Genomic DNA, 22,154 nt, shown 5'->3' with positions numbered 1-22,154 from the left:
GTAATGGTCTCATCTTATTCCATCAACTCCCACCTGCCACACAACCTCTACCTTCTGAAGAGAAATCCTCCTGTCAGTATGGCTTCCAGTTGAAAACGGAAAGGAAATAAGATGTCTTCACTAAAAGAACGTCCATTGTGTTCTCAGTTCTTTGCTTTTCTTCAGGACTTAAATATGACACCCCAGAGAGTGAGGGCAAGAAGAAGTTGAAGGAAGAGTCAGCTGGAGTGTCACCTGGACTTGGTAGAGAATCCTAATGTGGATGTGTGTGCATACATATGTGTAAGGGCAAAATGACCCACCCAATTAACTCCCTCCACCAGAATGTACGGGAAACATTTGTGTATACATCCATGCACCCAAAAAAATCTCTAACCACATATGTGCAGAGATGTAGCCTATGCAAGCTCAGCTAGCTGTCCACACACACGTTTTTGCCTCTGGAGTAAAGGCATTTTCATTGCTCCCATAGTTTCTTTCCATTAAGAGCGATTAGATGATGTCTATTCAAAGTTGCTGATCCAGAGAGAAAATAAGAGGAGATAAAAGGAGATTTCAAGTGACCTCCTCGTCCCTTTCACACAAACCTGAGCCCTAGAATAGCCGAGGATCAACTAACACAAAAGCCCTTTCCTTTTTCTTTTCAGCTTCAGAAGATTTCATGCAAAGGGTTAACAATAAAACATAGAACTATCTCCGGGTTTTGTTAGATCATACATTTGGAATACTTTATTAACTCCTCCCATCGATGGGCTAGGTTTATTATCCACCTCTGAAATGGGTAAATAAAATATACATAGCATAACAGAGGGCATAATTATTTACTGCTCCATGTGGTTTGCATCAGTGATGTACTCTGCTCATTCTTTTTCATTTAAACTTTACCTAAACCCTCTCGCTCCTCACTGATGGAGGACACTGTAATAAACATATCTTTCCACTGACAGTTTAGAAGGAACTAAACTGGTTTAGTTAGGTTAGTTTGCTTTATTATTTAGATTAACCTTCTGATAGGTAAATGGCGATTGTAACATGACGGTAGTTACCAACAGATCGGCTGGCTTTGTGAGCCAATACTTTTCCACTAGTTTATTTTATAGGCAGTGAAGATAGTGACATTAAAGACTTAAACATATTCGAACCGTCTTTAACCAGGGAATGTCCAACTCAGATCTACTTCTGATGGGCTGATCCTGTAGTAAAAGAAATAGGTGCTCTGACAGGTAACTATTAAGGGAAATGATTACATAGTGTAGTTGATTGTATTGTCAGGGTACTTTAACAAGCTTCAAACTCATTTCAAAACTTCAACTTTTCATCCAAACCCAACCCATTTTCCCCAGGAAGAAGAGCCATGCAGTATTCTTCACTCAAGTCAGGCATTTAAAATGAAGAAATAGGTTTTGTAACATAAAATTCTCCAGTTCTTTCTTTCTTTTTGCATAAATGCAGTTAGATAGCTAAGGCTTGATTTTCACAAAAAGTAAAATATTTGGCCCTGGCTTCACAGTCTGCTAGGGATGATTGCCACTTTTCCTCCTATAAAAGGCTGGATTTGCATCCAAAGGTCAGCACTTGCTCTCCTGCCATCGTCTCTTGGCTACTCTTGGGCCCTCTAACTGGGGGGCCCAAGCAAAAAGAGGAAGGGCTTCCCTTATCTCTCTTTTCCAAAACACATGCATTAAATGGCCAATGTGTGAAAGAAAACTAAACCACTTTCTGAGGTAAAGCACTTATCTCTGGGCGTTTCGACCCAAAGGTGACAAAGAAGAAATGCCCAGGCTCCCAGAATGACAATGAGTATGTGAGCCTGCTGGATCCGAGGTTCAACTACCTGGGCAGGCTATGAGCAGGCAGTCCAGCAGGAGCCAGACTCCCAACTTGTCCTGTCCACACTTTCCTGTTGACAAAGGCAGAACTTTTTACACCTGGGCAGCCACAATACAGACTGAGTTCAGTCTTTCGAGAGGGTGGGTTCCTGACATAGTCCAGAGCTTTTGTTTGTTTGTTTGTTTGTTTTTGTTTTTGCTTATTAATAATCACAAAACATTAGGCAGGCATTCTTGTGCCTCTCTCTACTCTTTTCTTCAAAATATCTATGCAAGACCATTTTAAATACATCTTCAACTGCGTTTTTCCCAGCCTTAATCTCATGCCAAGGGAGACTAATTGATTCGGCACCTTTAAAATAAGCTCTTTGGGAAAGGTCTGCAGTAAGATCAGAGGAACTGACCTTTCTCCCAAAGATTGCAGGCATGTTCATCTCTCCAGATGGGCTTGATAAAACAGGGTTATTTCTGTTCTGTGGTCTCTTTAAACAGAATAATACCATTTTTAACGATTTGAGGGGTAGGGAAGAGGTATGAGAGAGAACTTCCTACACATGTCTGGTCATTTGCAGGGTCTTGCAGCTCTTGAACTAGATTTAGAAAACGTTTTACAAGGCCACCTTTGTTCAGTGTGATTTACCAAAAAGTCAAAATGAATGATCTGCTGAGTTTTGGGAGAGCGAAATACCAATATCAAAGAGGTCACAGGATTAGTGAAGAATGATTCAGCCTTCGTGGAAAGAAAGGTACTGGGGAGGGGGGTGTTAATCAGCTAGAAAGCCTGCTTAGATCTGGACTCTGGGGCCTGGAATGCAAGTCAATACGGTCTGTGCAGCCACAGAGCTCTGCTTCCCTCCTTCTACCAGGTTGCAACTGTTTACTGGCTGTCCGGCTAGGAGAGATCAAGTGTTGTGTGGAAGGTCTTTTAAAAAGTGATTAAGGCTGAGCCATGATACTAGCAATCCGCAAGGGGCATTGTAAGCTTGCAGCCTGATTCCTGTTCCCCAAGCGGAGGAGTACCTTCTCATCGTGTCTCGGGGGAACCCACACTGGAGACTGTGTCTGCAGTAAACGGGCCTGTGGGGACCAGGAGGGCAGAGAAAGACTGGAGAAGGGAGACCAGGCCCTGGCGAGGCTTTGCCCATCCCTAAATCGGCCTCACCAGGAGAGAGACCTTGGAGAGGGCCAAGTATGTATGGCTGCTGGGCTGGCCGTCTCAAGTAGCGTGCGGAGGCAAGAGCCACAGCGGGTCTAGGTCCAAGAACCACGTCCACAGGCTGAGAAGGTCCCAGGGATGAAAGGCTTGGGGGAGAAGGGAGGGAGAGAGATCTGGAAAAGAGAATAGTGAAAGAAGGGTGGAAATTGCAACTACATTTTCTGCTTCTGCAGTTGAGTGTGCCTGGACACGTGTGTGGAATTTCACTGTTTGAGGACCTACGTGCTCTCGCAAAATATGATCACTTTTCTATTAGATGCCCTATCCAACAACAATAACAGATATTGTTATCTCCTGGTTAAGTGTGGGGTGCATCAGGCCCCAGGACCAGTGTGCCAAGTTGAACCAGCAACAGACGACAGCCTTGTCGAGAGAAAGCCAGAGCTCCCCAGGACCTTAGCTGACCCCTGAGTCCCTCTACGGCAGCCATTTTGCTGGAGGTGGAGGTGTGAGTGCAAGTGGAGGCGCTCTGCGGGTGTGCAAACGCAGTCGGGGAACAGAGGGTCCCTGGAAGAGAAATTGAGCCCTGATCGCTGCTTGGGCTGGACGAGTCCCAGAGGGGGACAGCGCCTCTCCTCGAAAAGCCTGGGTTTTTTCCTGCCCCCTCTCGCGACAGAAAGTTGGCGCATACGCCCTGCAGGAGCGCGATTTTTCCCCCTTCTCCACCACCACCAACAGCACCCCCCCCCCCCCAGGACTAGGGCCGGGGGCTGCACCTCTCTCTCCCTCTCTTTCTTCCGGAAGAGCGGGCAGCTTCGCCTGAGGCCTCGAGGGCCCCGCTTCTCCCCAAACCCCGGGGTCACTGCGGATCCCAGGGGCCTCTCAAGTCTGGAAGCTCAGGTTGGGGGCTGGCAGGAAGAGCCCACAGCGAAGGTGAGTGGGCGCCACCGCTCCCGGGGAGTCTCAGCTCGTCCTCCCTCCCTGCCTTGACCCTAGCCTGCGAGGCACAGTTGAGGCCAACCAAGCTTGGCTGGCTCATTCCAGCGCCCACCCAGCCGCGGGGCGCGGCCCCGGGCGCGGCTCCCCCCGCCCCCCGCGCCCGCCCTGCGCGCCCTCTGACGCAAACGCGCGCCCCTGCCCAGCGCCGAGGAAAGCGCTCCAGTTGGTTTTAATTGAGGCTCTTCCTTTCACAACCACCCCCTCGGTCCCCACCCCCAGGAGGTGACCCCCTCCCAGCCCCAAGCCCTATCGCCGCGGCGCGAGGAGTCTGGCTGGGCTGCGGGGCCGCGGATGTGGTGCTCTCTCGCCGCCGCCGCCGCCGCGGGTTCTCCGCTGGAGAGTCGCTGGGTGTCCCTTTTAATCCGCTGACACTATCGCCCACATCAAACAAGCAGCCATCAGTCGCGTTGCGTTAGGGGATCCCGTTACAAGCGGCGCCCGCAGGTGGGCGGCAGGAGCCGAGGTCGCCAGGCCCTGGCTGCAGGCAGGCAAGGCGCGGGCCACAGGGCCAGCCCGGCCCGACTCCTCCGCCGGCTCCCCCGCGGCTCGGGCTCGGCACCGGCGGGGTGGCAGGGCGGGTGCTAAGCCTGCCGATCCGCCTCCTGGGTCCTCCGCCCCCGCGCTGGAGGCCCGCAGCAGTTTCCCGCCGGGGGCGGGGGGCGGGGAGGTAGGGGGTAGAGGGTGGGGGTGGGGGAGACCTGTTTTGAATTTGGACTGATGCTCGGCTGGCACGATTCTCAGCTCCAGGGCGGCGCGGCGGCCGCGATCCCTGCCTCCGCGCCACGGAGGGATAGAGGCCGGGTGAGAGCAGCTCCGGAGCGGGCCCTGCGGAAAGTTCTCCTCGTCCGGCCCTGGCTCCCAGGACTCTGGCCCCGACCTGCAGGGGCCATGAGAGCCAGGGCTGCCTCCCGGCCTGTCCGCGTTGCCAACTCCGAGTTCAAAAGAAATGATAATCATTGCATTACTTGCCTGGTGGGGCAGGACTCGGCCGAATCTCGCTTCTGGTGCCCATGACTGACGGTCCAGGGTCCGAGGGTGGCTGGGCCCGCGGACCGGGCGTCCAGCGGGCCTCCGGTTCCCTGGCGCTCGCTCTCGCCTCCTCTTCCACTCGCTCCGTCTCTTTCCACGTTCTCTTTCCTTCTCCCTGTCTCCCTCTCTCTGCCTGCTTCCTCTGCCCTCGACTGCCTGCCTCCGTACCGTATTGGGAGTAAAATTTTAGAATTTGTATATAGAAAGCTTGTTCTTGTTCTTTTCCTTTTTTTTTTTTTTTTCTGGTCTTTTAATCATGTTCGTTTCACCTTTTAACTGACCAGGAGAGGTGAGCGCGTTTATTTGGGGAGAGGGGTGAGGGCAAGGAGCCCCTGCCGGCCCCAGTCGCTTCCTCTCCATCAGCTGCGTACAATGGGCCGCCGCTTGCAGAGTGCATTGACTGCCTCTCCATTATTCGAGCTGGAGGGGCTGTGGGGCAGGCACGGAAAAGCCTTTATTCTCTTTAAAATCGTCGCTCGTCACTAAGCGGTCGCCGACTCCCGACTTGCAGGCTGGAGAGACCGGGAAGCGCAAAACGCACCCCAAACACGCAGCGCTTCCCAAACCCCTCCCTGGTGAAATTTAAAGTGAGAAGGAGTAGTATTAAAAAACAAACCCTACCTCTGTCAATACAGCGTGGCCATTTACTCCCACCTTTACCTGAGGGCATGTTGAGGCTGGGGATGCTGGAGCTGAGACAAACTTTTACGCTCTCCCGAGTCGAGGGGCGGGCGGGCGAGCGTGGCTCCCACCCCCGGCGGCGGCAGTGGCGGCTTTGTCACTCCGCGCCGCTCCGCGCCCGCCTGAGCCTGCCTAGGGGAGCGATCTCAAAACGAGGGGGGTGCGAGTGTGCGATTGGAGAATATGTAACTAATAGAAGTATCATTTTCCCCCAGTACGATCTTTCAAGGAAAAAAATCCATTGAAAGAATTTTCAAAGTGCTGTCTCCGTTTGGAGAAAAGGCACAGGCTGCCTGCAGGGAGGGGAGGAGGGACCCGGCTGTGCGCCTCCCAGGCGCGGCTCCCGTCCGCTAGGTGGCAGCCGGAGCCAGCTATTCCTGCAGGCCCCGCGGCGGGACTCGCTCCTCCGGCCCGCCCCTCCTCCCGCGACCAATCGCCTTCGGGAATCGGGGTTTTTCTCTCTCTCTCTCTCTCTCTCTCTCTCTCTCTCCCCCTCCCCCTCCCCCTCCCCCCTCCTCCCCCCTCCTTCTTCTTCTCTCTCCTTCTCTCTCCCTCAGTCTCTCCCTCTCTCCCTACCCCTCCCTCTCTCTCTCTCTCTCTCCCTCCCTCCCCCTCTCTCCCTCCTGCGTCTCTTTCTCCTCCCCGCTCTTCTCCCGCACCTCTCCCATCTCCCATCTTCTTCCCTTCTCGTGGGCTCGCCCCTTTTCTCTTTTCCTAGGACTCTGACTTGGCTGCTCTAACACCCCTCCCCCGACTTACTACTGTTTTATTAATAATTATTGAAGCGTAATTTGGAGTTCGGAACAGCCTGATACCAAGGGGGGAAAAAGAAAGAAAGAAGAAGGAAAAATAGGATTGACTGGAAAGTTTATTTTTAAAATCATCTTTAGGATGAATAGGAACCGTTGATTCAGATTGATTTTCTGGCAATAGCTGCAAATTCCAGGAGTCATAATTAAACCTTTAAAACCAAGATATACTTTGGACCAAAAAACAGGAAGTCCTTACCCTGTTTCTTAAAAGGATATAAAATGAGCAGAATCCACACTTGGATTGCGCTTATATGTGAAAGAAGAAAACAATTCAAACCCAGCATATTTCACGAATCATTAAAATGGTGAGAGTTTAATTCTCATTAAAATTTTTCCTAACATCTTCAATGACACTCTCTTCATGCTCATAAAATCTAATTTTAAAAACTTTTCAGAAGAGATCCAAATCATTTCCTTCTAATTCTCTTTTTTACCCACTGCAAAGCGTTCTCCCCCTCGCCATCCCTTCCCCCTCTGGTGTTCGTGTTCGTGTGTGTATGTGTGTGTGTGTGACCATAGACGACCCATACTAATCAGGTCTCAGAGTAAATAGCAGCGCAGGGCGATCTCAATGTAAATTGCGCTTGTCAGAAGCACACCCCCCTCCCTCACTTTCTCTCCTCCTCCCCTCGCCTTGCCCGTCAGTAGGTAGCTAAGAGGGAGGGGAAAAAAGAAAGAAAGAAAAGGAGGAGGGGGAGGGGCTCTCCAACCAATGGCGTGCGGGAGGCTTGGCTAACCTTAGCCTCCCGTTTTCTCTCCCCCCGATTCAGGGCTCTGACCAGTCAGTCGCCTTTGATTATCAGTTGCCAGCAGCCCTTCTCTTGGCTCCTTGACACGAGCTCCATATAAGGCAGCGATCTCCATAGAAACGTGTCAGTTTCAATAGTAGTGTCAAAGTTCACTATATACAGACATTCGCGCAGATCCCCTTTTCGGAAACATTGCTCTGCGAGTCCTCCCGTTTAAACGCATTCAATTTTGGGGTCTCTCTCTCTCTCTTCTCTCTCTCTCTCTCTCTCTTACTCTCTCTCTCTCTCCTCCTCCGCCTTTCTCTCTCTCTCTCAATCTCTCTCTCTCTTCTCTTCCCCTCTCTCCTCTCTCCCTTCTCTTTTCTTACATATTCTATTAGTTGTTTCCCCCGTCTTCTTCTTCTTTCTCTCCTTTTTCTCCCTCCTCCTTGTCTCTTTTACTCCATTCCGGCAGAAGAGAGAGGGCTAAACTTAAAAAAAAAAAAAAAAAAAAAAGGAGGAGGCACCCCTTCGTATTCTTCTTATCGTTATTTTATACATATATGATTTTTTTTGGAGGGAGGGTGTTGGTTCCCGGCTGAAGAGCACTTATTTAAAATACTAAAAAAAGAACATTTTTGGGCGATCTCCAGGGTTTTTTTAACTAGCTCTGTGTGTTATAGCAGAAGAAGCAGAAGAAGGAGCAAGAAAGAGAAAAAGAAGAGGATTATTTATTCGACCTACTTTGGATGTCTCTCTCGCTTTTTTTTTTTTTTTTTTGCAATTCTTTTTCTTCTGATTTTTATTTTTTCTATTTTGCTGTGAATTCGTCGCCGGCGTGAATTATCTCGTATTTTTCTCCCCCTCCTTCACCTCCCGAAAGAAGAAGGCGGCGAGAGCCCGGCGCCACCGGCACAACAAAAAGAGCAAAGTGTGTGATCCTCCTCTCCGGCTGCCTCCCGCTCTCCAGCGCTGCCTTCCTGAATGGCTGGCTGCGTCCGGCCCTGGACCTGGCCCCCCGACACGAGCGCGCCTTGATCGCCGCCGGCAGCCTCGCCCCGCGCCCTGCTCGGCTCACCGCGCTCCCCTCAATCCCGAGCCCAGCGAGGGCTCCCGCCGGGACAGCGGCGGCGGCGCCGGCGGCCCGGACCCGGGCTTACGCTCCGGCTGCGGCCCCGACTCCTGCTCGGACTCCGGCCCGGGCCCCAGCTCCTCCAGCGGCGCTCGCCGCTGCAGCTGAGGCAGCGGCTCCAGCGGCGCCTGCAGCCGCGACCTCCTCCGCCGCCGCCGCCCTCGCCGGCTTCCTCTATGTCGGCTCAACCGGCGCGCAGAGCGTAGCCCGAGCGGCGGGCGGGCGGGCGGGCGCCCGGCGCGGGTGAGCGAGTGTGTGTGCGAGTGTGTGTGTGCGCGGGGGTGCGGGCGAGGCGGAGGGCGAGTGTGTGCGCGCGCCGTGGCCCATGCCCGCCGCCCCCGGCGCTGCGCCCCGCGCCGCTCCCGGCTGTCGCCTGTGCCATTTCTGATTTTGCAACTTGGGGAAGAAGAAAAAAGCGAGAGAAGGGAGCTTGCTCGCTGGGGGGGGGTGGGGAGGGGGGGGAAGGAGAGCGTGGCCCCCCCAGGATCCGAGCGCGGGGGGAGCGGGCGAGGGGAGCAGGGGTGTTGGGGGGGGAGCCTGAGAGCCTGGGGGGGCTGCAAAAAGAGAGAAAGAAAACAGCAGGAACCACAACAAAACGCCAGCAGGGCGGGCGGGCGCGCAGCAGCAGCGGGGCGGCCGAGGCAGTAGCGGCGGCGGCGGCGGCGGCGGCGGCGGCGGAGGCAGCGGCCGGTGCCCGGCTCGGGCTCGGCTCCCGCGACCCCGGGGCGCCCGGCGGGCCCCCCGCCCCCTCCCCCTCCCCCCTTCCCCTTCCCCTTCCCCTCCCAGCGCGTCCGCGCGCCCCGCGGCCCTCGGCGAGCAGCTCGGCTCCCCCCAGCGCTCCCCGGGCCCAAAGATATGGCAATGGTAGTTAGCAGCTGGCGAGATCCGCAGGACGACGTGGCCGGGGGCAACCCCGGCGGCCCCAACCCCGCAGCGCAGGCGGCCCGCGGCGGCGGCGGCGGCGCCGGCGAGCAACAGCAGCAGGCGGGCTCGGGCGCGCCGCACACGCCGCAGACCCCGGGCCAGCCTGGAGCGCCCGCCACCCCCGGCACGGCAGGGGACAAGGGCCAGGGCCCGCCCGGCTCGGGCCAGAGCCAGCAGCACATCGAGTGCGTGGTGTGCGGGGACAAGTCGAGCGGCAAGCACTACGGCCAATTCACCTGCGAGGGCTGCAAAAGTTTCTTCAAGAGGAGCGTCCGCAGGAACTTAACTTACACATGCCGTGCCAACAGGAACTGTCCCATCGACCAGCACCACCGCAACCAGTGCCAATACTGCCGCCTCAAGAAGTGCCTCAAAGTGGGCATGAGGCGGGAAGGTGAATATTTCTTCTCTGCTTCTCTCCCTGAGCTTCGCCCGCCTCCCCGGCTCTCTTTCTTTCTCTCTTGTGGGGGTGGCTGCGTATGGGGCTGGGGCTCCTGCGGTCCTGGCCCGTCCCAGCTTCCCCTGTCCCTGCTGCCTTCCTCCCCCGGCGTCCCCCCCTCCCAGCTCGCTGCCGCTGCCTCCCCCTCCCGGCCTGCGCTCCTCTCCCCGGCTCCTCCACCCCGCCCGCTGCCTGCTCAGGATTGTATCCCTGGGATCGCGAGCTGTGGCTGAAAATCCCCTTCCTTCCTCTGTCTTGGATGTGCTCGGTGTGTGTCTCTTTTCCGCGTGTGCGTCAGGATGCTTGGGTCTGTGCTGGCATGAACTTGGGGAGGGGTGCTTATTTCCCCCAGAAAAAACTCTGTTTCTGTGTTTTTTCATTCCACTTTCTCCTCCACTTCTTCGTACTCTTTATTTAAAATGGGGGAGGGCCAGGGACTGGAGTACCCTGAACCACAGACTCATTGCTGCATCATCCTTTTGGAAGCTTAGCCTGGAAAAAAAGGAGCGAGATTTATTGCACTTGTAGGTCTAATTAGGGGGGAAGGGGGGCTTCTGGACTGTTCACTGGTTCCCTGCCTCTTCACCGAGCTGGGGCCGCCTCCTCCAGAGCTGTGGCCTTGTTTTCACCCCTCTACTTTGAAAGGAAAGTTTGTGACTGAACCGTGCTTTCATAGTTGTGTCATTTTTTTAAAAGCATGATACTCATTTTATTTCTTCATCAAACTCCACCCTCTGCTTAAATACTGCATACAAATTACAATTTACAACGGCATTTACCGATCCTTCTGATTTGGCTATAACGCACACACTGCAGCTGGCATGAGCTTCCACATCATTTAATCCCTGTGTTGTATGGGTTTGGTTTCTTTTAACACAACTTTTGATGTTGTATTTAGATATGCTTCATGTTCATGTAGCAAGAGATGCAGCACTTTTCTTATAAATATATTTAGCTGCTTACAGTTAAAGTTTATCTCCTGACAATCATTAAAGATGTCTTATAGTCAAATTAGCGAACCAGTCAATTTTGCAGAATGCAGATTACTCCTTCTTGTAATTGACTTTAAAATTATATTTTATATGCCACAAGAAAAGAAATTGAATTCCTTCAGATCTCAGGGAGCAGGCAAATATGACGACTTCATTTCTAGCTCCAGGGAGATTTTGTAGGCATCTGGAAAAAAAAAAACAACTTTGAATTGTGCTCTCATTTAATTGAAAAATAACTGCCAAGTTCAAAACCATAATTAGAAAAAAGTATTCTAGCCATTATGTTTCAAGAGCTTCAATTGCATTGGGGCTTGCATTAAAATTAGAATCTAAGGAAACTTAAGAAAATAGTGCACAACCTGAAATAAGACAGCTACGTGTACATGGACATATCTAGATTAATTTGTTGGGGGGAGAGTTCGGTAGCCCTAACTTTTCCTAAAGTTGTCTTTGTTTACATGGCAATTTAAAACGCTGGCACTGTTGAAGTAAAACATACACATTAAAAAAAAAAAAAACTTTGGTCAGCTTTAAGAACTCAAAGCATGCTTACGTTTTGCATTCAGATGGTTAATGAATCCAGTGTTTTTGCAGTTGCAAGCTCGTGCATTCACTGGGCAAAAGCTGGCTGCAGGTTGCAGTGGCACCGCGCAGGACAGACATTAATTATATTTCCCACTTTTTTCAATAATGTTTGGCTACTGTAAGTTCAACTCTTTTCTTGAAATTTTTCAATTTTGTGTTTCTTTTAATAGTGAGAACTCTGTGTGGGGCGATGGGGAGGTGGGGATAGGGGAGGGGTGCAGGATACTTGTTTTCTATTCAAAAGTTGTAAGTGGTTAGTAGGGTATGTAACTTGTAACTATTTTAAGGATAGTTCTATAGCATTTTTAGAGAATATGGAAACATTTTGAGCAAAACGCTGCTTGCTTGCAAATGAAGAGGCAGCTAGGCATTTACCTAGAATCACAAGCTTTCTCTGGTTTCGCCTGGTTGTTGTTTTGTTCTGTTTTGGTTTTTTGAACCCTGATTTGTTCCATTCTGGAGGGGTGAGTGGGATTTCCTTAATCTGTGTGTTACTCCCTGGTGGTGGAGGGGTTGGGTGGCACTTTCTTGGCCATGTCGGGCTGGGGGCCCTGAAGTCAGGCCTAGTTCTGGCAGGGCGAGGGTGGCCAGGGGCGCAGGCGATGGCTGGGCATGTGGAGCCGCGGAGCCGGAGGGGCTCACCCCAGATTTCCTCCCAGGGTGGGCTGTGAGTGAGAGCGAGCTCGAGAGAAGATGCGGTGGCTGCGGGAAAAGCCTCCGCATTGTGTCGGGTGCTCTTCGGGCGCGGCGGTGTTCGCAAGCCCCCTGGATGCACATTGCCTCTTTTCTCTCTTTCTTTTTGTCAGCGGTTCAGCGAGGAAGAATGCCTCCAACCCAACCCAATCCAGGCCAGTACGCACTCACCAACGGGGACCCCCTCAACGGCCACTGCTACCTGTCCGGCTACATCTCGCTGCTGCTGCGCGCGGAGCCCTACCCCACGTCGCGCTACGGCAGCCAATGCATGCAGCCCAACAACATCATGGGCATCGAGAACATCTGCGAGCTGGCCGCGCGCCTGCTCTTCAGCGCCGTCGAGTGGGCCCGCAACATCCCCTTCTTCCCGGATCTGCAGATCACCGACCAGGTGTCCCTGCTACGCCTCACCTGGAGCGAGCTGTTCGTGCTCAACGCGGCCCAGTGCTCCATGCCGCTGCACGTGGCGCCGCTGCTGGCCGCCGCAGGCCTGCACGCCTCGCCCATGTCCGCCGACCGCGTCGTGGCCTTCATGGACCACATCCGCATCTTCCAGGAGCAGGTGGAGAAGCTCAAGGCGCTGCACGTCGACTCGGCCGAGTACAGCTGCCTCAAAGCCATCGTGTTGTTCACGTCAGGTGAGGCTGCGGTCGCCAGGAGGGCAGGTCGGGGCGGGAGCGCCCGCAGGCCCCGCTCCGCCCGCGTGGGCCGGCCTCCCGCGCCCCGCCGCGCCGCCGCCCCGCCGGCCCTCGGGCCTGGCCGGTCCCCGCGCCGGGACGCGGCCGGCGGCGCCGCTGCCATCTTGGGAGCGCGGCCGTGCGGGAGCCGGGGCGGCGCGGATGCGGGCGGCAGGCGGCCGGCCAAGCGACCTGGCCCCCAGCGCGGGGCCGCGGCGGCGGCGGGCGCGTGTCTGGTGCGGGGGGAGGCGGTGCCGTGGATGCGGCTGGGTGCTCGCGTGTGCGGTGTGTCTGTGTGTGCGCGGCGCGTGTGTGCCAGAGCTTAGCGTCTCCGTGGGAGGAGAGGGAAGGAAGAGAACGTGGGAATGTGGCTTTCTCCTCTGTGTGGCACGCTCCCTGGATGAGTTTCCCGACACAGAGAGACACACACAGAGGTGGAAAGAGAAGAATACGCGCAAATAAATCATAAATAATCCCGCTTTATTGCTGCCTGATTTTCCCTTATCGGAAACCATTCATGTTTGCAGTTGCTGAGGTTATTGAGGGTCGTAAAAAACGGATTCGATCTAAACAAGAAAGATAAAAAACAAAAGCAATACTGTAGAGCCCGCAAGTACGGGAGGATTCCCGCCCCGGAGATAAATCTCATAGCCATGCAAAACACACGAACGTTGGAAATTTAACAGAGTGCCTTAAAAATATCAAATTAAATGTAGGCGGTGGTAACATGCATGTTAACAATTTCTCTTATGATAGATGGTTCAAATTAACTTCCAGGAAAGTGCATTAACGTTGCCTTTGAAGGCTCTGGTCTGAGCCTCTGAGAACACTGCCCGCCTTTTATTATTGTAACCTGCAAGAGGGAAACATATAAACACCCGGGACAGCAGGTAATGGGGGGAAATATAAACAAAGCCAGAAAGGAGGCTGGTGGGGAGCAGAGGTGCTCAGACTTGGTCCCGGGCCTTGCCCACTGTGAGTTGGGTTAGCTGCAGTTTTACCACCATTATTGGCACTATTGTTTTTAATTTCTCCATTCAGAGAACAAATAAACCATCCTAATAAATCTATCCTAGAGCCCGGACCTCCAAAGGCCAAATTAAAACCATTCTTGAGCAGAGATGGCAAAACCCCTTTCCCAAGGCCTTCTTGAGCAGTAAGCAGTGGTGTAATCTATCAATATTTCTTGGCTTTCATGCGTGAAGAATCGTATTTACATTGTATTAAAATGACTCTTAAATTTGCACAATATTGTAATGTAGCAAATGTAGTATTAATATCGATTGGAACAGCAGATAATTTATTTAGACAAGAGCATCTCATTTGTATGCAGGGTGGCCAGAGCCGTGGACTTGGACTGCCCCCCTTTTACTTTCAGTGCAAATGCAGGTCTGCTAGTGGGAGAGGGAGTTATTCTTTGCAAGAGGATAAAGTGTGAACCTTAAAACAAATGGAAGATTTATTGAATAGCCTCCTCGGTGTTTGAATGCATTTTATCTTAATAAGTCTTCTTGATGGAAACGTGTTTTTCAAAAGTGACAAAGAGCCTGGGAAGCAGCGACTGGGCTGCTTTAGCTCTGGCAGGCCTGGGGCCTGGCTGGCTCTCCACTACCCGGCTCTTTAGCCAAATTAATCAGGAAGCGAGCCAGTGTCAGGGAAGCTGGGGTTTAAAATCCCATCCAGTGAGGTGTCTTGAAGCAGAAATGTGACTTGGAGCTGGACAGACGTCTTCTCGAGAAAGGTCTCCCCTCCCTTTTCCTGGTCCCCCCTAAGGTTCTTTGAACCCCCTTGACTTTTCTGATCTCATGCCCTTTCCCAGAGAGAGGCGAGGACTGTGCAGGCTGCAGGGAAGACTGTGGAATTATTCATGCTTTTCTTTCAACTTTCCATCCTAAAACATCCCTGTGAAAAGTGTTCCTTTTAAAAGAAAGTTTTCCCAAAGAAGTTTCTTGAACCGAGTCTTCAAGGTACAAGGGAGGCCGAGAAGTGAACAATAACATTATTTTGTTGGAAAATTGCAAGCAGAATATCTGAAAATGGAAATAGAGCTGTCAGTAGTAATTCACCCCCCTCCTCCATACAACACATTTCCACTTTTGACTAAACTTGTTTTGATTACTAGCCAGAAGGGAATTCATGGGAAGCCTTCTCAAAGTCATCCAACTTTTAAGCAAACTTTGAATGATGGAAAAGACAGTTTTAGACATATTATCCAACGAGGTTTGCTCCAGCTAAGGATTTGAAGCTGGCACGGGGGTTCCCTGTGGTGGTTTTCACATTTGGCCTCCGGATGGTATGTTTAATCCTTAATATTCTGGACAGCATCCAAGGACTAGGTCGTGACCTGAACTTACTTTTTTAAAAAATTCATTAATTCATACACCTAAATATTCTCTCAAATAAATGAGACCTTCCCTGAAAGGAGCCATCTAGTTAACATAAATACAATAAATCCATTTTCAGCACAATAATAACTTTGATTTCTAGTTATGGCAGCTGATTACATCTATATTTCCTGAACACTAAACTCTTCTGAATGCACAACATGAAATACATTCTCTGCACTACAAAGGCTAAGCCGGGAGGGCCTGAGCGGTAATGGTTATTTATTTACATAATTTCTTTTCCATATACTGTAGAAGAAATATTGAGGGCTCCCACATCGACACTATCATATAAAAAGCAAGACATGGGTTTTGCACGTTCTGCCTCCTTTTCTGATCTGAAGTGTAACTCATGGCGTGTAAATATGTACTGCTTCCCTAGCTTTGCTACCACAACCACCCAATCGATCCGAGAGCTCATACTGTCTGTCCACACGTGGGGGAATCCTGTTGCAAGAATATCCAGAGTGGGAATGAATATCTGGAGTGGGAAGCTGGGCCGAAGCTAGGGCTCCTGCCTGAGGGAGGCCACAGGGGTGGCCGCCTGGCACCTGGCAGCCGGGCCCAGCTACAGGCATTCTGCCTTCAAAGGAGGCAAGAAATCGAAGCAGCCAGCACAAGGGGCCAAGCACACCCTTCCTGGGCTTCTCTCCCTTGGAGTGGTCTAGCTGGGAGAAGGGTAGTGACCTTGCACTCTGGGGGCCCTAATCGCAAATATCAGATAAATATTTTACGGACCTGAGGGGATGCCATATGGGTCTTTAAAAAAATCTGCTGGGGTATCAGTGGGTCCTTTTCATTTTGCATTGTCTGAGGCTGAAAGGGATCTTGTGGCATAATGGGCAGATAATGCATGGAAAGCAAGATATATGTAAATATGAGTCTGCATGGTGGCCATTCACTGGAGCCAGGTTAGCAAGCAGGGCCAAGGGCAGACCTGAGGGTCCCCTCTCTAAGCAGTGAAGCCCCAAAGTGCTCCTGCCATCATCCTGCTAGCCATAAAATCTCACTGGCTTCTCAAGTCAGGCCAGTGTGGATGTACCCAAGCGGCTGGCTGGAGTAATTAGACATCTGAGAGCAACCCAGTCTGGATGTGGGGTCAAAGGAGACTTACCTCAGAAGTTCTTGAATTATCACTAGTTTTATTTGTATTTTTGCTCAAGGCCATAGCCTTGTAGATGAAGGTGTTAGAATGCTTTGTAAATCGCAGTTCTTGAAATATAAAGACATGAAGCTCAGAAACTCAGCAAACACAGGTTTCACTTTGAATCATTTGCTGTGTCTTCTTAGGGTCATACTTGCCCATCCACAATTATATTATGTCCTTTTAGGGACATTGCCATGCATGAATTTCTTCCCAGATCTATATATTAGCAAACTCTGCCTTTGATCTCTAGTCAACTTCCTGACTGGCTAAAGGTTCCTCTGTGATCTTCCTTTTTTAAAAACAATTATTATTAATATAAGAAACAACACAGGTGTTTGAACTAGTAGAGGAAGCCCTCACTTCATTCCTCTGATTCCACCTGCCTTTCCATGTGCTTGCCTCTAGTTAGTTGATATAGTATAAACTGCTTGAAAGATTGAAATCTGAAATATTGAAACTGTCTTGAAATATTTTTAGGAGACCCAGAAGAGCCTTGGTTGATGGGAGATAAACACACAGGTTTTGAGTGGCTGTCATTGTATGTAGGTGCCTTTTTCTGCCTTGGTCCTGCCACGGGAAGCCTCTATCCCCAAATCCCCCCTCAACTCCCCACCTCCCAGTTCTGAAGCAGCAGCAGCAGCTGCCTCCAGCCCAGCTTTGTGTCTGATCGCTGAAGATGTCTCCTTTCTGCAGCCTGGAGTAACTGAGCCATATTCCTCCTGATTATTATACAGCTTACAGAGATGTGACCAATTTTCAATTACTTGATCTGAGGCACAGATAGAAGTGTACACCCTCACCAAGGATTTGCTGCAGAGTTCCTGCTTGCATAGATAGTGGATCTCAAGTCCTGTATTGCTACAGCATGGGCTTGATCTGATTCCAGGCACTGCCAGCCCATGATTCCCTATCCCCTCCCATGTATTTGTTCACTACACAATCTAGGCTCTCCTTGAGGTTTCTGGTTGGGGTCATTTGGGTTTGAGCGGGGGACTCCACAAAGCCTTTAAGAACTGCCTCCAGGCTGCATATTTCTTCAGGGCTCCTCATCACCCCGAAATCAGGGGCAAAAGTCCTCCCTGTAATGAGCACAGCAGAAAGATGCTCCCCTGCAGGTGGAGGACAGTTTGCTACGCACAGCAAACATGGCTCTAGCATCGTACATTATTTAATCCAAAGGTGAAAGAGGAAAAACAAAGGGACTAGAGAGGTTGCTGCCTCTGCATGTGCGTGCTGCTTTTTTGCAGCTCCTCTAGGCTTGGTGGGGGTTTGATTTATTTTATTTGTATTGGGGGCTGGGGGCAGGGAATGGTGAAGGAGTGGGGAGGCATGGAAGCGAGAATTTCTTTTCTTTTTCCTTCTATTTTTTTTTTCCTGTCTCCTTAAAAAAAAAAATTTTTAACGGCTTGTTTTTTGTGCCTTTGCTGTTGGCTGACCTAACCATGTGCCCCCTCCCCTTGTCTCTCCTTCCTGTGGCTGCTGGGGCAGATGCCTGTGGCCTGTCGGATGCCGCCCACATCGAGAGCCTGCAGGAGAAGTCGCAATGCGCGCTGGAGGAGTACGTGAGGAGCCAGTACCCTAACCAGCCCAGCCGCTTCGGCAAACTGCTGCTGCGACTGCCCTCCCTGCGCACCGTGTCCTCCTCGGTCATCGAGCAGCTCTTCTTCGTCCGTTTGGTAGGTAAAACCCCCATCGAAACTCTCATCCGCGATATGTTACTGTCTGGGAGCAGCTTCAACTGGCCTTATATGTCCATCCAGTGCTCCTAGACCTTGGGCACTTCCCACCTGCCCCCGTCCCCCTAGAGACTCAGAGGACCTGCGGGGGGCCATGGACTCCAGAGCCTCCAGGACACCGGGCAGCCGGTGCAGGGCAGCGGGGCCGGGCAGGCCTGGCAGGGGGGAGGAGGGCCGGGACGACAGAAGCAGCTCACCCTGCAGAAATGCAACCTGAGCTGCAAACCAGGAGAAAAAGAGATTCTTTAAGGATCAGATCTGTGAACACGTTGGAAAGGAAAGAAAAAGGACCTTGTGTCTGCCGAGAAAAAGAAAAAAAAAAAATTTTGGAAGAGAGGACCATGAGAATTTTAATAAAACAGAAGGAGACTAATGGACCTTCCAGGATTTATTGCGGACGGATGTGGATATATTCTGTACAGAAAACAACACACATGGAAGTGGACTGAATCCTATGTAGAAACACACACCCCCCCCCCCCAAACATTGTTATTCATTTTGTAAAATACTAGTCTTTATTTTCATTTTTTGTAAAATTTAAACATCGTATGCACATAAAAAAGGAAACAAGAATTAGGGGAAAATAACATTTTCCAAATAATTATAAAAAATTGTCCTGTGTCTATGTATCTATATCTGTTTTGTATTTTTTTCTGGTTCCAAACCAGATTTCCTGTGATTCTATACTAATAATTTTTGATATAACCCTTTGCTTCTTATAATGAGTGCGATATATGTTGTCGAGGCTGTTCTTCAAGAATTAAAATTGAAGTGAAAATTTAAACAAAAATAAAAGAATTTAGCAAAACCCACGTGTCTGGTTGCTTGACAGATGTCATCAGAGCAAGAGAAGCTTCCAATTAATTTCCACTCCAATTATTATTAGAATGGGGGGTTTGAGGGGGAAAACTTTTAAGACCCATTACCAAGTTGGCTAGATTTATTTCCTAAAACCAAGCCACTGCCTTGGCGTTTCCAATGCAGAGGGCCAGGCTCTGCGTGGGCCAGGGTTAGCGGGGAGCCCAGGGGCCTTGGTTGCCAGCTGAAGCAGTCGCAGCCTTGTGGGTGGTAGGCTGCCGCGCACAGCTGGGCCCGAGGCTGGGGCAGGCCGGTGAGCACACAGGCCGGGGCTGGGGCCCCCCTGCTTCAGTGACTGCAGGTGGGAACCTGCCTTGCTGGAGAGCATGGGGGAGAGGCGTGAGCACTGGACCTGGGGATTGCGGAGGGAAATGCCTCTGCACCGTCCCAGTGACTGAAGGATCTGGCCTCTCCCTAGCTCTGGGAGACAGGTGGGGCCTCAGTGCTGGGAGCTCTGGCGTTGCTCCCCCTTAGGGTCCACTGAAGAGCTGGCTATGGTTTGCCCTTCACTCCAGATGCTGCGACAGAGGTTCCCTGGAGGGCCCTGGAGCTCTGTTGGGTGGATGGAAGGGCCCTACTGTGGCACTTAGGGGTGTGGACCTGGAACCTGGGAGTTGAGGAGCTAGGCTGGAGCAGGTTCTTTCCAGAAGCCGAGTTTGGGCCCTAGTGGCCCTTTCAGGGCAGAAACTGCCGCTTGAGGCCTCTCCTTGAGTGTTCCTGGGGGTTGAGGGGGCTGCTCTCTGTAACAGCTTTCAGAGCATGAATGTTTTATAGGATCCGAGTCGGCGCTGCGAGAACACATACTGCCAAGGGAGCTTTTGCTTAACGTATTAATAAAGCCAGATCTTTTAAAATAACACCTCTCACCTCCTCCCCTCCCCCAGCTCCACAACAGGCCCAGTGGAGGCAAGAGCTTCACTTTCAGAAGTCATTGGCAAAGTTTTGCTTTCAATTTGCTGTCTAGAAGTCTCCAGCCGCCCCCCTCCCCTTAAAAATGCATTAACAAGCTCCCACACACAACTAGCTTGAAGTTTTAATATTCTGGGTGCAGTGCAGACGGGGCGATTCCATGCTCTCCGTGGAGAAGCCCCTGTGAGCCCACGATCTGCAGTCGGCCTGAAACCTAAGGTGGCAGGGCACATAAAGTGTGTGGGGTGTCCACGCCCTGGGCCCCCGGGGCCCTCCTGTCCTCCCCGGGTCCAACCCCGCACTGGGCCTCATCCGTTGCACCACACCCAGGAGCACTGTCTTTGGACCCAGCCTGACTTCGCTGCAAGTTGGGCACCCAAAGCAAGAGGGGCGTGGGGAGAGCTCATATTTAACCCAGACCGCCTCCCAGGAAGTCTCAGGGAGCCCTCCCGGGCTGCCCGATGGATGGTAGAGCGGGGATTGGGGAGGGATGGGCTCCTGCCCGGCGCGGAGGGGGAGGGGAGCCGAGCTGCCACCCGGCGCTCACCGATCTTTCCTGCCTTTCTTGAAATGAGATGTAAATATATTCATTACAGTGTGATCCCTCTGATGAAAACAGATAAACATTTTCGTAGGTTGGAAACGCATTTTTCAATTAATTTCAATATGGAGGCCCAAGCACAAGGCACCCAGTGTGGGGACTGGCCCGGAAGGCCTGGATGTATGGGGCCCTTGCTCCGGTGTCCAGAGGTGACAGTGGGAACTTGACTCTTGCCCGACGGCGCCGGAGCGTTGCCCTCGGCCTGGGGAATCCCGGCGACCTTTCTAAGCCCCTGCCCAAACCCGGGATTGACCAGCAAGAAGGGCAGGCCTTCCTGTGGCTCCCAGACGCCCTCACAGGCCGAGGCTGGGGACCTGGAGGTTCTGGGGCTGGGCCAAGAGAGGAGCAAGAGGTGCTCTGCTCCCGTGCCGGGGGCCGTCCGGGGGCCGCTGGCAGTGGCTTTCTCCTCTGCTGTCTCCTGTGGCTGGGGCAGCCCCGCCTGCATGACACACAGAGACAGTTCTCTTCGGAGGTGTCTGTGTGTCTTACCCAGAGACGCAGAGCCTCGCAGGGCCTCAGGGGCCCCGTGGGCGCCCCGCGCGCCGGGCAAGCGGCCCGAGTCCCAGAGCCGTGGCTCAGAGCCGTGGCTCAGAGCGCGCCGGTCGGGCCCCAGCAATGTGCTCGCGCCGAGGGACGGGTCAGGAGCGAGACGGCAGCAGCCGAGCCCGGCTGAGCCTTCCCACAACCTAGAGGCATTCTCTGTTCCCACCATCTGCAGCCTCCCCGGCCGGGCTGACCTTGGCGCGGCCTGGCGCTTCGTCGCAGGGCCCAGGGGCAGCCCCAGTAGTGGCCGGGCTGCCCCCACTCAGCGTCCTGTGCCTCCCTACCACTGGGCAGAAGGCGACATGGAGCAGGTGGCAGTCTCCTCTGCCTGGGTGGCCGCCTGAAGGCCTCTGAGCAGCGAGACCGCTTTCAGCCAAGCGCCAGGGGGAGCCGCGGCCCTGGCGGGGGTGAGGCCGCAGCAGGTGTAGGCCAGCCAGGCATGCGGGCGCGCCCAGCCCTGGCCGCCGGCCGCCGGGGTCAGGAGAGTAGGGCTGGGCACCCTGGGCGGGGTGGTACCCCTGGGGTCCCCAGGGCCGGAGAAAGACACCCGAGCAGTCGGAGAGCGGCCCACACAAGGTGACTTCCCTCTGGAAATTACCTGTGACATATGAAAGCCAAACGTTCGCTTTTCTAAGCCAAACACTTGCTGGGAGACTGAGAACTTTAGGGGCTTTGAAGTTGATTTAAACTACTTTAGCCACAAGGTTTGCTGGAAACATCAAAAAGGCCATCTCGGGACGTGCTTTCTTCCGGGAATGTCGAGGGAATGAGGCTGCGCCTAATCCACCGCCAGGGGACAGGGACTGTCGCAAGGGAGTTAAAATAGGGCCTTTGCCCCACCCCCCACCCCCACCTGCTACCGGGCCAGCAGAAGCCCGGCAGTGGGGATGAGCCGCGAGAACAACCTTGGGCTCCTGGAACTCTGTCCCTCGCGGTGCTTCACGCTTGGTCTCTGGCAGCAGCAAAGGGTCCCGGTCGCTCCTGAAGGCCCCACCACCCAGCTCTGCGCTCAGAGGCATTGCGGATCTGGAGGCCCCTCGGTCCGAGCCCACCTGAGCTCCTCTGTTTGGAGCATGCAAAAAGTTTATTTTTTTAAAAATCCTCCTTCTCCTTCTCCGCTCATGGACAGTCCTTACATCTCCTACAGTGGTGGAGTCACCTCCCGTAAGCTCCTCGACTCCTCAGAACAAATCACCTGAATGCCTCTGCAAATGGGAAGCCCTGAAGGATCCTGGGGAGGGTATGCAGGGAGACACAAGTGGGGACGACGAATAAAACTCTTGTTAGAGGGCCTGCT

The 22,154-nt window shown here is 52.7% G+C and overlaps 1 protein-coding gene and 1 long non-coding RNA gene across 3 annotated transcripts; one reads left to right on the top strand and one right to left on the bottom strand.

The window, feature by feature from the left end:
* The first annotated feature begins 9,081 nt into the window (after positions 1-9,081).
* NR2F1 (nuclear receptor subfamily 2 group F member 1) lies at positions 9,082-18,754 on the top strand. 2 transcript variants are annotated; one of them, XM_023618018.2, is made up of 3 exons: positions 9,082-9,684; positions 12,113-12,640; positions 17,699-18,754. In XM_023618018.2, the coding sequence occupies exons 1-3, from the start codon at positions 9,222-9,224 to the stop codon at positions 17,977-17,979; spliced, it is 1,272 nt and encodes a 423-aa protein (XP_023473786.1). In that variant the 5' UTR covers positions 9,082-9,221; the 3' UTR covers positions 17,980-18,754. The 2 variants fall into 2 exon arrangements, with proteins under 2 accessions (XP_023473786.1, XP_023473787.1); XM_023618019.2 differs by lacking the exon at positions 9,082-9,684 and adding an exon at positions 11,287-11,424.
* On the bottom strand, positions 10,414-12,224 carry LOC111767888 (uncharacterized). The gene is made up of 2 exons (XR_011425690.1): positions 11,275-12,224; positions 10,414-10,905 (listed from the first exon to the last, which is right to left on the bottom strand). It is a non-coding gene; the product is annotated as an uncharacterized lncRNA (long non-coding RNA).
* Positions 18,755-22,154: the final 3,400 nt, after the last annotated feature.

Source organism: Equus caballus, chromosome 14 (assembly GCF_041296265.1).
Source record: "Equus caballus isolate H_3958 breed thoroughbred chromosome 14, TB-T2T, whole genome shotgun sequence".
Classification (NCBI taxonomy): domain Eukaryota; kingdom Metazoa; phylum Chordata; class Mammalia; order Perissodactyla; family Equidae; genus Equus; species Equus caballus.
This window is presented reverse-complemented; position numbering and strand designations above follow the sequence as displayed.